The following is a 13744-nucleotide window of genomic DNA, read 5'->3' as shown; positions in this document are numbered from 1 at the left end:
GCAACAGTAAAGTGGTACCGAGGAGTGGGATTGCTGCTAGACACCTGACTGTGTGGCTTCGGCCTTTTGGAGCTGGTTTTCAAGAGGAATGTGGAAAGAGTTGAAACCTTGGCCTAAGAGATGCTTTGCAGTGCTGTAAGTACAGCTTGATGGTCTATCCTGGTCAGAGTTGAAAGACCTGAATGCAGTAAGAACTATGGACTGTGAGGTTTGGCTTATGAGGGTGAGAGCTTTGCCTGGACTGGGCTAGCAATTTGTATGAAAAGCTTGCTCTTTTGCCCATGTCCTGAGAAGTTGTGCAGGGTTGCTTTGCGTAGAAATGAACTGGTGTGTTCAGAGGGATATGGCACAGAAAGAAAAATCTTTGGGTGAACTCTTGCCTGTTCAGCTGCAACTGAGAGATTACAACCTTTGAGACTGGGCTAGCTGACCTGTGCTGGGGCAACAAGAAAAATATAGACTCTTTTGAAGGGGCCTGAGTGCTCAAGGAGTGTCCTGTTCTTCAAAGTCTGCTTTATTCCCCCCTGGATTAACAAATTGGCACCTACCTGGTATCGTGGAGTATAAGAAATGCTGGAAAGAGGGTCATTGAGTTTGCAACACGGTCTTGTGTTTTGGAAATGGCCATGGGCAGTGTGAAGCAGGTTTGCTTTTTGCCTGCATAGAGACCCCATGGGGCCATGAGGATGAACCGTGGCTTGCAGTGGAGACCCAGTGGAGATGCCGGGACCATGAGATGGCTGCCGAGGAGCTGCCGGCCCCGATGAAGTTTCCCAGAACTGTGAGTAGCCTAGCTGGAGGGGTGGAATTAGAATGCCAGAGACTTGTTGCTGGTTAGAATTATCGGACTTGAAGATTTGTCACTGGCTAGAGTTGCTGGACTTGAAGCTGCAGAGTTTGATGTTTGCCCTGATTGTTTTAAATCTTGTATTGGTTGAATGTTTCTTTGCTATGCCCAATGCCATCTATTGCAGTGTGAATATTTATTCTGTGTCATTCTGGGTTTTTTGAGGTTATATTTTGGTATTGTGGCTCAGTTAAAAGATCTTGAACTATGGGGATGTATGAACATCATTGAGATTGATAAAAACTATGGGGACTTTTAAAGTAAGACTGAAAGCATTGTATTTTACATCATGTATGGATATCAGTTTATGGGGGCCAGGGGCGGAATGTGGTGGTTTGATTCAGGTGTCCCCCATAAACTTAGGTGTTCTGAATGCTAGGTTCCCAGCTGATGGATATTTGGGAATTAATGTCTCCTGCAGGGAGTGTATTGTTGGAGGTGGGCTTAAGGGCTTTATAGCCAGTTTCCCCTTGCCAGTGTTTGGCACACCCTCCTGTTGCTGTGTTCCACCTTATGTTGGCCAGGTGGTGATGTCCACCCTCTGCTCATGCTATCGTTTTCCCCTGCCATCGTGGAGCTTCCCCTCAAGCCTGTAAGCCAAAATAAATCTCTTTTTCCCAGAAGCTGCTCTTGGTTGGGTGATTTCTACCAGCAATGCGAACCGGACTGCAACACATAGTGTTCAAATTTTGTGGCAATATAAAATTTTCTAAATGCACAATAAAAATACTAATGTATGACATCCTTCAACATCATCCAAACCTTTATAAAAGTGAAAATTACTTTCTTCACATTACTTTTTGTGTACTGAACTTTTAGTTTTGCTTCAAAAATGAGAAGGTAATTTTTAACTTCAATAACTGCCACATATTCATCAAAGATTGTCAACATTTTTTTCTTTCATAATTTCACAAAATTTTGGTGAACTAAAAGAATATTAGTAGAATTAAATAATAAAGTATAAACTAGTCACATTTAATATTCAAAACATAACATGTAATGATAATTTTGAGGATCAAACATCAGCAACATCCATGAGATGACCAATAACAGCCCTATGTTTCCAAAGGTCACCTTTTAGAACATAACCGAGATCAAACAAGAGGACAGAGGGCTGGAGAGATGGCTTAGCAGTTAAGGCACCTGCCTGCGATGCCTAAGGACCCAGATTCAATCTCCAGTACCCATGTAAGCCAGATGCATCAGGTGGTGCATGTGTCTGGAGATCATTTGCAGTGGCTGGAGGCCCTGGCACACCCATTCTTTTTCTATATCCTCTTCCTTCTCCCTCTCCCTCCTTCCCTCCTTCTCTATATCAAATAAATAAATTAATTAAATATTTTAAAAGAGGACAGAAAGTTCTCCTATAAAAACTCACCTCCTACATTAGCCAGGCATGGTGGCATATGCCTTTAATCCCAGCACTTGGGAGGCAGATGTAGGAGGATCGCCATGAGTTCAAGGCCACCCCTGAGATGCCATAGTGAATTACAGGTCAGCCTGGGCTAGAGTGAGACCCTACCTCAAACGACCCCCCCCAAAAAAAATCCCTCAAATCCTGTACTCATCTTGAAATTTTTTTGTTGTCTTCCATGAAGATGTCAATACTTCTCGTGTGACTTACAATAAATCCCCAAAACAGAAAAGAAGAGTAAGGAATGGTATTTTGTTGGATAGGTTTGCGTTAAAACCAATTTAAAACTATTATTTTACCTTTGAGAGTGATATGAGTGATAATGTATGACTCATTAAATATTATCAGTTTGAATCTATCTTTGCATATTTGCTTAAATGTTGAGCAACCCAAGGGCATTAAGTTTCAAGCCAAATTTAAACAAAAAGTGGTAAACAAACAGTGGAGGATTAATGATTTGGGGACATAGGACAGATACTCCCAAAATTAAGGTGGTATATTGTGTGATGTCTGTGAAATATTTGAATCAGGGAGTTTGTATTTAGATATGTAATTGAATATGACACCAAGCATGGTATATTTTATTATCTAAAAGAACAGAAGGCTATGAGGAAATGAATTAATTCTAAGTTTCATCCAGCAATTAGAAATGATTGAAAACCATGCTGTTCTTTCCATTAAAATTTTCAGAGCGTGCTGGAGAGATGGCTTAGCAATTAAGTGCTTGCCTGTGAAGCCTAAGGACCCCGGTTCGAGGCTCGGTTCCCCAGGTCCCACGTTAGCCAGATGCACAAGGGGGCGCACGCGTCTGGAGCTCGTTTGCAGAGGCTGGAAGCCCTGGCGCGCCCATTCTCTCTCTCTCCCTTTATCTGTCTTTCACTCTGTGTCTGTCGCTCTCAAATAAATAAATAAATAAATAAATAAATAAATAAATAAATAAAATTTAAAATAAAAAAAATTTTCAGAGCCATATGCACCTTAAATAAATTAGAACTGTAGATTTCTTTGAAACAAAAAATCATCTTTATCCTAACTTCATAACTGGGTTAATATTAAGTATTATCATGAGCATTAACTCTGAGCACTGATCCAGAAGTCTGATTTTACTTCTGTGATTTCTCTAGGAACGTAGTTGCCTCAGACTTTACATTCCTATTTTATAAATGGTTGGTATCAGCTCTTCAACAACTAAACCTTATCTTGTTTACTGTGTTTTCCCCAGCAATAGGCCCAGTGAATTCATGAAGAAATAATTTACACAGAACCAGTTACTCATATTTCTCTTCCTACTGGAAGATGCTCATGAGTTCATGAATGACAAAACTGTGTTACTTCACAGTGGACATATTTGCTAATATTACAAAGATTGGAGCTGGGAGGATGGGTCAGTGGTTAAAGGTGCTTGCTTGCAATGCCTATAGGCCTGGGTTTTATTCCCTAATAGCTATATAAAGCTAGATGCACAATGTGACACATGAATCTGGTGTTCATTTTCAGTGGCAAGAGGCCCTGGCATGCCCATTCTCTCTCTCTTTCTCTCATTGTCCCTTACATATATACATGAATGTGTGCAAATAAAAATAAAAGATTCCAAAGACAGAGGCTACTGTGTTCTGTACAAGTTACTTTACTCATTGCTTGTTACCTACTAAATACCTATCAGGAAGCACCGAAAACCAATAAAATGGCTGGGCATAGTGGTGCATACTTTTAATCTCAGCACTTTGGAGGCAGAGGTAGGATTGTCATGAGTTCGAGGCCACCCTGAGACTATATAGTAAATTCCAGGTCAGTCTTGGATAGATTGAGGCCCTACCTCAAAAGTTAAAAAAGGAGGGGAGGATGGAGAGATTGCTTAGTGTTTATGGTGCTTGCCTGCAAAGCCAAAGGGCCTCAGTTCAGTTCCCCAGGACCCACGTAAGCCAGATGTGCAAAGTGTTACATGCATCTGGAGTTCAACTGCAGTGGCTGGAAGCCCTGGTGCACCCATTATCTTTCTCTGCCTCTTTCTCTCAAATAAATATATAAAATAAAACACTGATAACATGCTAAGGAATAAAATTAACCATGGAACAAAACAACTTGTTAGTCTTAAAAGCACCACACAAAGCCGGGCGTGGTGGTGCACACCTTTAATCCCAGCACTCGGGAGGCAGAGGTAGGAGGATCGCTGTGAGTTCAAGGCCACCCTGAGACTACAGAGTTAATTCCAGGTCAGCCTGGACCACAGTAGACCCTACCTCGAAAAACAAAAACAAACAAACAAAAAAAGCACCACACATTGCTAAATGAACAAACAGAAGATTCCAACAAATGAAAACACATTTTGTGACCAGAAGCTATAAGTTGTTATACAAAATTCCCAATGTCTCACATTGAGTTATTTAGGAAAGCCCATGAGCCACCAACTCTTCCCTTACAAAACCTACAGAATATTGCCAGGGTTCTTGCTTACCCACCGGAACTAGATGAAGACACGGATACTGATGACACCACATGCTCCATTAGCTGAACAATGGGCAATCAAGTTGGAACCAAGCTGGAAGCCCCTCCTTTAAGGTTAGCATTCATAGTTCTGCTGGCTGCTAGGGATGTGAACTATTTAATAGAAACAACTGGATAGGTAGCCAAGTTGTATCCACTGGTGCCATAGTGGCATATCAGTTACTGGGGTAATAAACTGCTCTCTAATTAGACTCAAGCCCAGTCAGTAAGAGGAAATTTATGCCTACTAGTGAATTAGAAGCTGATGGCTCGGGATGTCATAGGGCCCTGAGGGGAAGCTACCACCTTCTTTGGCTAAATGGATACAAGGTGCCCATCAAATTGCAAGATAAATGTTTATGTTGTCAATAGATTAGTGATGTTCTCATATTTGGTTAGGGATGTTTCTTTTTGCAGAGACCTTAGGCTAGCCACAGTGATGAGAAGTGACATTCAAGTGTTCAACACTAGATGAGATGTCTTCATCACATCTGCCAGGGCTCAGGGAACAATGAAGAACAGAAGGGAAACAAGATATTAGTAATGACCTCACCACTGGCCAGAGAAGCTTCTCTATGGAGATATCTGTGAATACTAAGGAAACCCAAGACCCGTCAAAGTGCTGACAATAAGAGGTTATTGAGAGCTCAGAGCTAAATGAGACATCTTTATAATGTCCTTCAAAGCTCAGGGAAAACTGCAGAGAGGGGCTGGAAGAATCTAAGGCACAGAGTACTGAGGAATATTTTGGGGTACTATGCTTCAGACATGAGCTAATCAGGGCATTCATGACCTCACAGTGGATTTAGTTGCCTCTGTAAGACCTGCACAATCTTGAGCTCATCAACACTATGGCTTAGGTTATGGAGGAGGACAAAAGAATGAGACAACAAAATAGAAGAACTACTTGCAAAAAGGAAGAGGTTCAGTAATAAGAATGTCACAACAGGAGAGAAAAAAGGGGATTATGATCAATTTAAGTATGTACTTATATTAAAATTCTGAATAAAGAAAAAAAACACATTCTGTATTTATGGGTTGGGAAATTAAATATTGTGAGAATGTTCATAGTACCATTGCGAAATAAAGTTCCTATACCTGCCCAAAACCACAAAAGCATCTTATGCACAGATAAAGTGTGGTATTATAAAGTTCACATGGAATCTGAAAGGACCAGAATCATGAACTCAATCTTGAAATAGATAAGCAAAGCTAAAGGCTTCTTTCTACCTGATTTCAGAACACACTACAGAACTGTGGTAATTGAAACAGTATGATATTGATATAAGGCCAGGCATTTAAAACAACAGAATAGAATTGAGAGTCCTGTTAACCAGGGTGTCAAAGCAACACAATGCAAAGGTTTGTTGAAATAATGGCACTGGTAAAACTGAATCCACATACAAAATAATGAAGTTGGACTCTGATTGCATATACTAAAACTAACTCAAATAGATTACAGAAATACCTTAGTTTATTAAACTTAGCTTCACTGGGCTTCATTAACATTGCAGTTTGTGAATATTGAAGGCACTTGTAGGAACTCTGTTATCAAGAAAGTCTGTGTTTCCAACATCATGTAACTGTGCCACCTTAGGGTAATTTATATATATTTTGAACCTTTGTGTCATGATTATATCTTAAGCCAAAGCCTGTTCCAGAAAAAAGGACCAACTCTCCTCAGTTCTGTGAAATCTGAACAATATGAGGAAGGCTCAGAAGAAAAGTTTGAGGCTCGTGAATTTCAAAGAAAGAAGCTGACACTGTAACATGATGAAAACAAATTCTGATCCCAAATCACAGCAAGTTATCTAGAAAAGAGAACTGATGAAAATAGCTAAACAGTATTATTAATTTAGAAGTTTCCATGTAGGACTGTTATATCTAGAGAGAAGGCAATGTCTAGTGCCAGAGGGGCAAGCCCAATCTGTAGCCAAGGGTAGCTATGAATGTGGCCTAACACAAAACCATAAACTTACTTAAAGCTTTGGAATAAATAGATAGGTTGTACTCATCTAGTGTCCTCCTCCACTAGAATTTATGTTTTGTTTATGCCAATAGATCAGTGTTGCTCTCAGACAAAGAATCTTTTTTTTTTTTTTTTTTTTTTTTTGCAAAGGATGTGGATACTGGAGAAACTCATACCAAAATACTAACAGCAAGTGACTGCTGAGTACTCAGCACTTGCTGTGTTAACTTCTCATTGCTGGGACAAAACACCCAACCAGAACAGTTTTTTGGAGGAAGGGGATTGTTTCTGCTTACAGTCCCGAGGGGTAGGCTGGGCATGATATCTTGTTACATCACCTAGGCGGTAGCAGCAGGAGTGAGCAAGCTCTGAACATCTCAGAGTCCACCCCCACTGGCAAGTCTCCACCTTCCAAAGGATTTATCGGCTGGGTGTGGAGTATTAGGATTTGTCATAAATACATGAGGCTATGGGGGGACATTACACATTCAAACCACAACAGCAAAATGAGACATTTCTACCACATCTTCCAAGGCTCAGAGAACATTATAGAAAAGTGAGCAGAACTAAGTAACCAGAGGTTGGGAAAGAGTAGTTTGGGACACGATCCTCAGGACATGAAGTGGTTATTGCGTTCATGAGCTCATAATTGCAGATGTCTGTGCTTACTTCAATAAGCCTATCAACATTTGACACAGATGAGGGAGGTGGGAAAAATACATCAAAATAGAAGAAGGACTCATTGAAAAGAAGTGATTCAGTGGAATGGAGGCAGAAAAGGTGGGCAAAGAAGGTGATGGGAGGAATTATGATCAAATTATAATATGCTCATGTATAAAAATTCTCAGTTGAAGAAAGCACAGATGAGAGTGCACCTGTGTGTAATGTGGTTTGCAGAACATTTTAACCTCACTGTGGACATCTGCTGCTCAGAGAACAGAAGAGTCCATTCAAAATATTTCTGCTCAATGACACTGCAGCTGGTCACCCCACAATACTGATAGTAATGTACAAGAGTAGATACTTTTCTTGATTGCTATCGCAACATACCTTCTGCATCTGATGGATGAAGGAATAATTTTATCTTTCAGATTTAAGAAATGTTTCGTGCTGGGCGTGGTGGCGCACACCTTTAATCCCAGCACTTGGGAGGCAGAGGTAGGAGGATCACCGTGAGTTCGAGGCCACCCTGAGACTACATAGTGAATTCCAGGTCGGGCGACCCTACCTCAAAAGACAAAAAAAAAAAAAAAAAAGAAAGAAAGAAAGAAAGAAAGAAAGAAAGAAAGAAAGAAAGAAAAATGTTTCATAAAGCCATAGCTGTCACAGATAGTGATTCCTCTAATAGATGTGGTTTAAAATATCTGGAAATTGGGCTGGAGGGATTGCTTAGTGGTTAAGGCATTTGGCTGCAAAACCAAAGGGCCCAGGTTTTATTCCCCAGGACCCATGTTAGCCTGATGCACAAGGGGGCACATGCATATGGAGTTTGTTTGCAATGGCTGGAGGCCATGGTGTGCCCATTCTCTCCCTCTCCCTCTTTCTCTGTCAAATAAATAAATAAATAAATAAATAGTATTTAAAATATCTGGAAACCTTCAGTGGAAATCACCATTCTAGATACCACTAAGGACATTCATACTTTATGGCTTTTTGCAAACATTAATGAAAATCTGGAATAAGTTGATTGAAGCCTTATGGAGGGCTTTCAAGGATTCAAGACATCAGTGGAGGAAGTAACTGCAGATGTAGTAGAAACAGAATGACTAGAATGAGAATTGGGTCCTGCAAATATGACTGAATTGCTCTAAGTTCCAGATAATATAAGGAATCGCTTATTATAGATGAGTAAAATAAATGACTTGTTTCTGTACATAAAATCTACTCTTGGCAAACATGCTGCAAACAGTGTTTAAATGCTAACAAATAATCTAGATGATGACATAAACAAATGGTCTAGACTATTACATAAGCATAGTTGACAGAGAAATTTGGGAATTTGGGAAGATTGACTCCAATGTTTAAAATATTCTGCTGGGGGAGGAAATGTCAAACAGCGTCAAACTACAGAGAAGGGTTTTTTTTTTTTTTTTTTTTTTTTTTTTTTTTTTTTTTTTTACAACAGAAGAGCCAATGGATCTAACAAACTTCACTGTCTTGATAAATTACAAACGTCAATTTAGCAACTACTGCCTTGATCAGTAGTAGTCATGGAGATAGTCGCAAAAGTATTAGGATTTTCTGAAGACTTGGATGATCCTTAGTATTTTAATAGTTATATAAATTTTAGATATAATGCTACTAGACTCCCAAAACTATGATATAGAATAAAGATACTTAAGTTGGACAAACATAAAAGTTCATGTGCTTCTCTTTATTGTAATATTTGCTTCACTGTGGTGCTTTAGATCTGAACTTAAAATGTCTTTTGGGCATGCCTAGAGTCTTAAATAGAAATCCTTACACTGTAAAAACCCAGGAAGAAAATGTAGAGGAAAAAACTCCATGGCTGGATTTGGCAATGAATTATTGTACAGGAACCTCTGCAGTGACCACTAGCACAAAGAAGTTTTCCTCAATAACCAAGGCTGACAGCACAGTAATCTATAAACATAAACACAAATGTTAGAACTCATTTATCAGGTGCATAACCCCCAATTAAGGGAGCATTATCAGTTGGTTCCTTATTTGGGCCATGCAAGGGTTTTCCCCCAGACTTACAGAACCAGGTATGAGTTTCCTTCTCTGGAGTAGACCCTAATTACAATTATAAACAAGTTTGTTTTATCCATAACAGCTGTGCAACTGTTGCATATTTTGCTTGACACACTGGTAATGTAGCACACAGGGTCCATAACCACGATGGAATGTTAACAATTATCCCCCAGCCAAGAGCCAGCCAGCAGGGAAGCCGTTTCCAGTTCAGATGCAACTTGATTTCTCTATGTCCTACAACCAAAATATGATGCCTTCAGCAGTATGAACTTGCCATATAGTCCTGACATGCAATTAAGAGCAGTGGAAATAGCCTGAATTTTATGGGGTGGACAGGATTTCAGAGGATTACCTAGCCAACAACACATAGAAATGCAGCACTGCACTTTTCATGTAGTATAACTGGGATGGAGAGATGGCTTGGCAGTTAAGGTGCTTGCCTGTGAAGCCTAAGGACCCATGTTCAACTCTCCAGGTCCCACATAAGTCAGACACAAGGTGACACAAGTGCATAATGTCATTCATGTTCACTAGGAGGTGCACTCATCAGGAGATCGATTATAGTGACTGGAGATACTTCTCTGTGTGTGTGTGTGTCTTTCTCTCTCTCCCTCTCTCTCTCTCTCTGTCTCTCTCTCTCTCTGTCTGTCCCACTCTCACTCTCTTGCAAAAAAATAGTCCAGGATGTTGAGCTTGCTTCATATAGTATAGCCTTACAGCCATAGAAATTGTCTTCTGCTGCAGACAATATGCCTTTGTTTAGACACTTCAACTGCTGTTCTTAACTGTTCTTCCAGATGCTTTTCCAAAACTGTAAGACATTCATAAGGTTAGCATTATATAAGGAAACATTTTTACAGAGTTTGCACAAGGTCTTTGAAGGCCCACCATTGCCTGTTAACAGCAAGTGCCAATAGGTCTTGAGTAGAAAAGTGGATACTCAAAAAGAAATGTTAACAAGGTTAGTTTTACTTCAGTCTTCTCCTCCCCACTCTGGTTTTCATGCTGATCTTAGACTAAAAAATATTACAACCCAAAAGTTGAAAACACTGAGCTCTTGAAGCTGGAAATTAAACCATTTCCCAGTATGGCACCACCCACATAAATCTTAAGACTTCAGCAGAGGTCACCGTTGGTTATCCCTTGGCGTAAACATGCTTAGGGTAAGAAGTGCAAATTGGAAGTTTCACCTGAGAATAGGACACTATACCAAGAGCCCCTGATCAATCAATGTCTCCAAGTGACTGTTCTGGCACAGCCTTTCCTATCTTTCTACTGGATGTTGGGAGCTGGGCCAGTCATTTCTTCTGGATGTGGTGAGTGCCCAGTCTGATGTTTTGTCTTTTTTTTTTTTTTTTTTTTATGCTTTCCACTTGTTCCTTCCACTTTCTAGCAGGACTACTCAGGTCATTTCTGCTGGATGATATTCACTACCATGACTGTTGATTTGCTCTTTATCTGCCATGTGCCATTTTTCTCTTACTTGCTATAAACCTATAAGCCCCTGCATTTAAAATGGAAGGTATAGCTATCTATCAGATTATTTTTCTGGGAGGAACCATATTATGTGTGTCTTTTTTTTTTTTTTTGGCTTTTTGATTTTTTTTGAGGTAGGGTCTCACTCTAGCCCAGGCTGACCTGGAATTCACTACGTAGTCTCAGGGTGGCCTAGAACTCATGGCAATCCTCCTACCCCTGTCCCCCAAGTGCTGGGATGAAAGGCGTGCGCCACCACGCCCAGCATATGTGTTTTTACTCATAAAGTAAATTCCTTGTAGGCAGCATATGGCTGGGTTTTGTATTTTTGTACAATTCATTCAGTCAACTCTACTGCATCTGCTTCTCAAATTAATCCACATATGTTGGAGGCAATTAGCAAAGAGTCATTACTTATGCCTGACATATTAAAATTTTTTCTGTTTATAGATTATTTATTCATTTTAATATTTCTTACTAATTACATATGTGCTTTGTTGGAATTCTAAACTGCTGTGTTTTTATTACTATTTATTTGTGCTTCTCCTTGACCTGTGTGTTCTTTTGCATGTTTTAATGATTGTAGGTATCATCCTTTCATTTCCAGATGTTGAGTGCCATCAAGCATTTACTATGATTTATTTTGATGAATTTCTTCAGTTTGTGTTTATGTTGGAAAATCTATGTCTCAATCTTTCATTTCTGAATAAGAGCTTGCATGAGAATATTATCTTTTGTTGATAAGTTTTGTTTTCCTTCAGAATGTTTCATGGTTTTTTTTTTTTGTTCACACCTGGCCTATAAGGTATATCTGAAACTGTTGGGGTTCTCTTGAATTATCTTTGGTAATTTTGTCTTGCTGATTTTTTGAGTTGTCTTTGTCATTTAAATTTATTTGGGGTGTTAGATGCTCATGAATATTGAGAGTTTCATATTGTATGAAGCTATTTATAATAATACTAGATAATTTAGCTATTGTTTCCTTGAGTATCTTTTTATGAACTTTTCCTTCTCTTTATCCTTGGAAATATATATACTACAAATATTTTATTCACTTGAGAGTATATAATATATCTTCAAACTCAGAAATTATTGTTTTGTTTTATGTAAAATAGTATTAAGGTTTTCAACTATACTACTAAACTATTTATGTATCCTTTAAATTCCAGAATTTCTGTTTAATTCTTTCTCATAATATCTATTTCCTCACCAGTTTGCATTCATGCTATGGATCAACTTTCTAATTCATTGTTTGCACATGTTTATTCTATATTTTACATTTGTTCCTTTGAATAAGCATTTAAAATTCTTATAGGAATGTTAACATTTTGTGCAGAGAAATAGTATCTTTAATATAGGCACTATTCATGTTTAAACTCTGCAAAAAGTCCATCAACCTCTTTTATTTCTCTTTGTAGCATGTAAGAAAACTGAAATAAGATAAACACACTACTTTTTGTTTCTTGCCCTATGGCACAGAGAGTTCAAAAAAAGCAGGAAATTTTGCCTTATTTATTATTATTTCTAGAAGTAAATGCCACAGACTACCACATATTCAACTGATACATGTAATAGCAATGCATGTAACCATTCTTTATTTTTGCTTACAAAATGTGCATATTGATTTTGCTTTAAGTAGCTCATATTATAAAAATACTTTGACGATATGAATTAAATAAAACAAAATACACGGAAAACTTCATGAAAAAATAAATGTTTTATGAACTTTTAGAAATTATAAAGATAAATGCGTTATTATAAGAAAACACATAAATACAATCCATACAAAAGAACTTGAATAAATAAGTGGATAAATTATTATCAGCTCATTCATCTCAGAAGGAATGATATCCCTGCAAATAAATATTTTTGTTAACATACATTTGGCTGTTATTAAACTAATTACTGAATGTAAGTCAGCAAAATATGGCTCAACTAGAAATAAGAGCCTGTCAGAATGACCACAGGTGGACGCACAATTTGCAGATGGCAGAGCATCAGGAAGGAGGGTTTCAAGATGACTCCAGGTCTCTCTTTACTTCCAGCCTTTCTCGACACACCATCCTTATCAGGAGAAGGCTCTCATGATTTCTGATCTGACGATTTCCCAGGCACAGTCGCTGTACTTCTTCTCTTTCAGGTAGAGATGAATTCTCCTGAAGTATCTCCTCAAGGCCAGGCTTGGGTCCTCAGCAGACCTGTCCCCTCCCGTCGCCTGCACTAAACGTGGCTGCAGGGCCTCCACGTGCTGAAGCAGCTCACTGCGGAGCTGGAGCAGGAGGGTCTCATCCCAGGCAGCAGAGGCGTGGTCTGTGGAGAAGAGCTGGAGGGTCTGCTGGAGCACCAGCTGGGAGACAGACATGGCCTGGGCCTTCTGCAACTGGACACCGTCCACCATCTCCCGGGGGAGTCGGAAGTCCCTTCTGTCCTTCAGACACAGGAAAGGGGAGACCCTCCTCATTTGGTCCAGGAGGTCTAAGGTCCTTCTGGTAAGCATGACAGAGTTGTGGGGCAGGTCACAGCCCAGAGAGCTAACAGAGCCACAGCTGCACACCACCATGGCGACCAATAGAGGGAGCAAGAGAGCCATGGGGAAATGAGGGAGCTGCTGGCCTGGCTGAGCTGGGGGCTGGGTGAAGCTGGGAGCTGAGGTTCTCTGAAGACATTCTGTCTGAATGGCTTTTATAAAAGAAACACGATTTCACTTTCTGAACATCTCTGTACAATTTTGCTTCCTTTTTTGTTTTCATTTATGTGTTTTCCATGTTTCTGATTCTATTACTATAGAAGATGGATATTCCCAGTCACCTACTTCTAAACAAGTAGTAATTAACGTTCC

At 39.4% G+C, this 13744-nt stretch overlaps 1 protein-coding gene across 1 annotated transcript; it reads right to left on the bottom strand.

The window, feature by feature from the left end:
- Nucleotides 1-12973: 12973 nt before the first annotated feature.
- On the bottom strand, nt 12974-13495 carry LOC123457747 (interferon omega-1-like). Its single transcript, XM_045142243.1, has one exon. It carries the CDS (start codon nt 13493-13495, stop codon nt 12974-12976), a length of 522 nt encoding a protein of 173 aa, XP_044998178.1.
- Between the last annotated feature and the right edge of the window lie 249 nt (nt 13496-13744).

The sequence above is a fragment of the Jaculus jaculus genome, chromosome 1 (assembly GCF_020740685.1).
Source record: "Jaculus jaculus isolate mJacJac1 chromosome 1, mJacJac1.mat.Y.cur, whole genome shotgun sequence".
NCBI lineage: Eukaryota > Metazoa > Chordata > Mammalia > Rodentia > Dipodidae > Jaculus > Jaculus jaculus.
The sequence above is the reverse complement of the archived record's forward strand: the minus strand, read 5'-3'. Positions and strand labels throughout refer to the sequence as shown.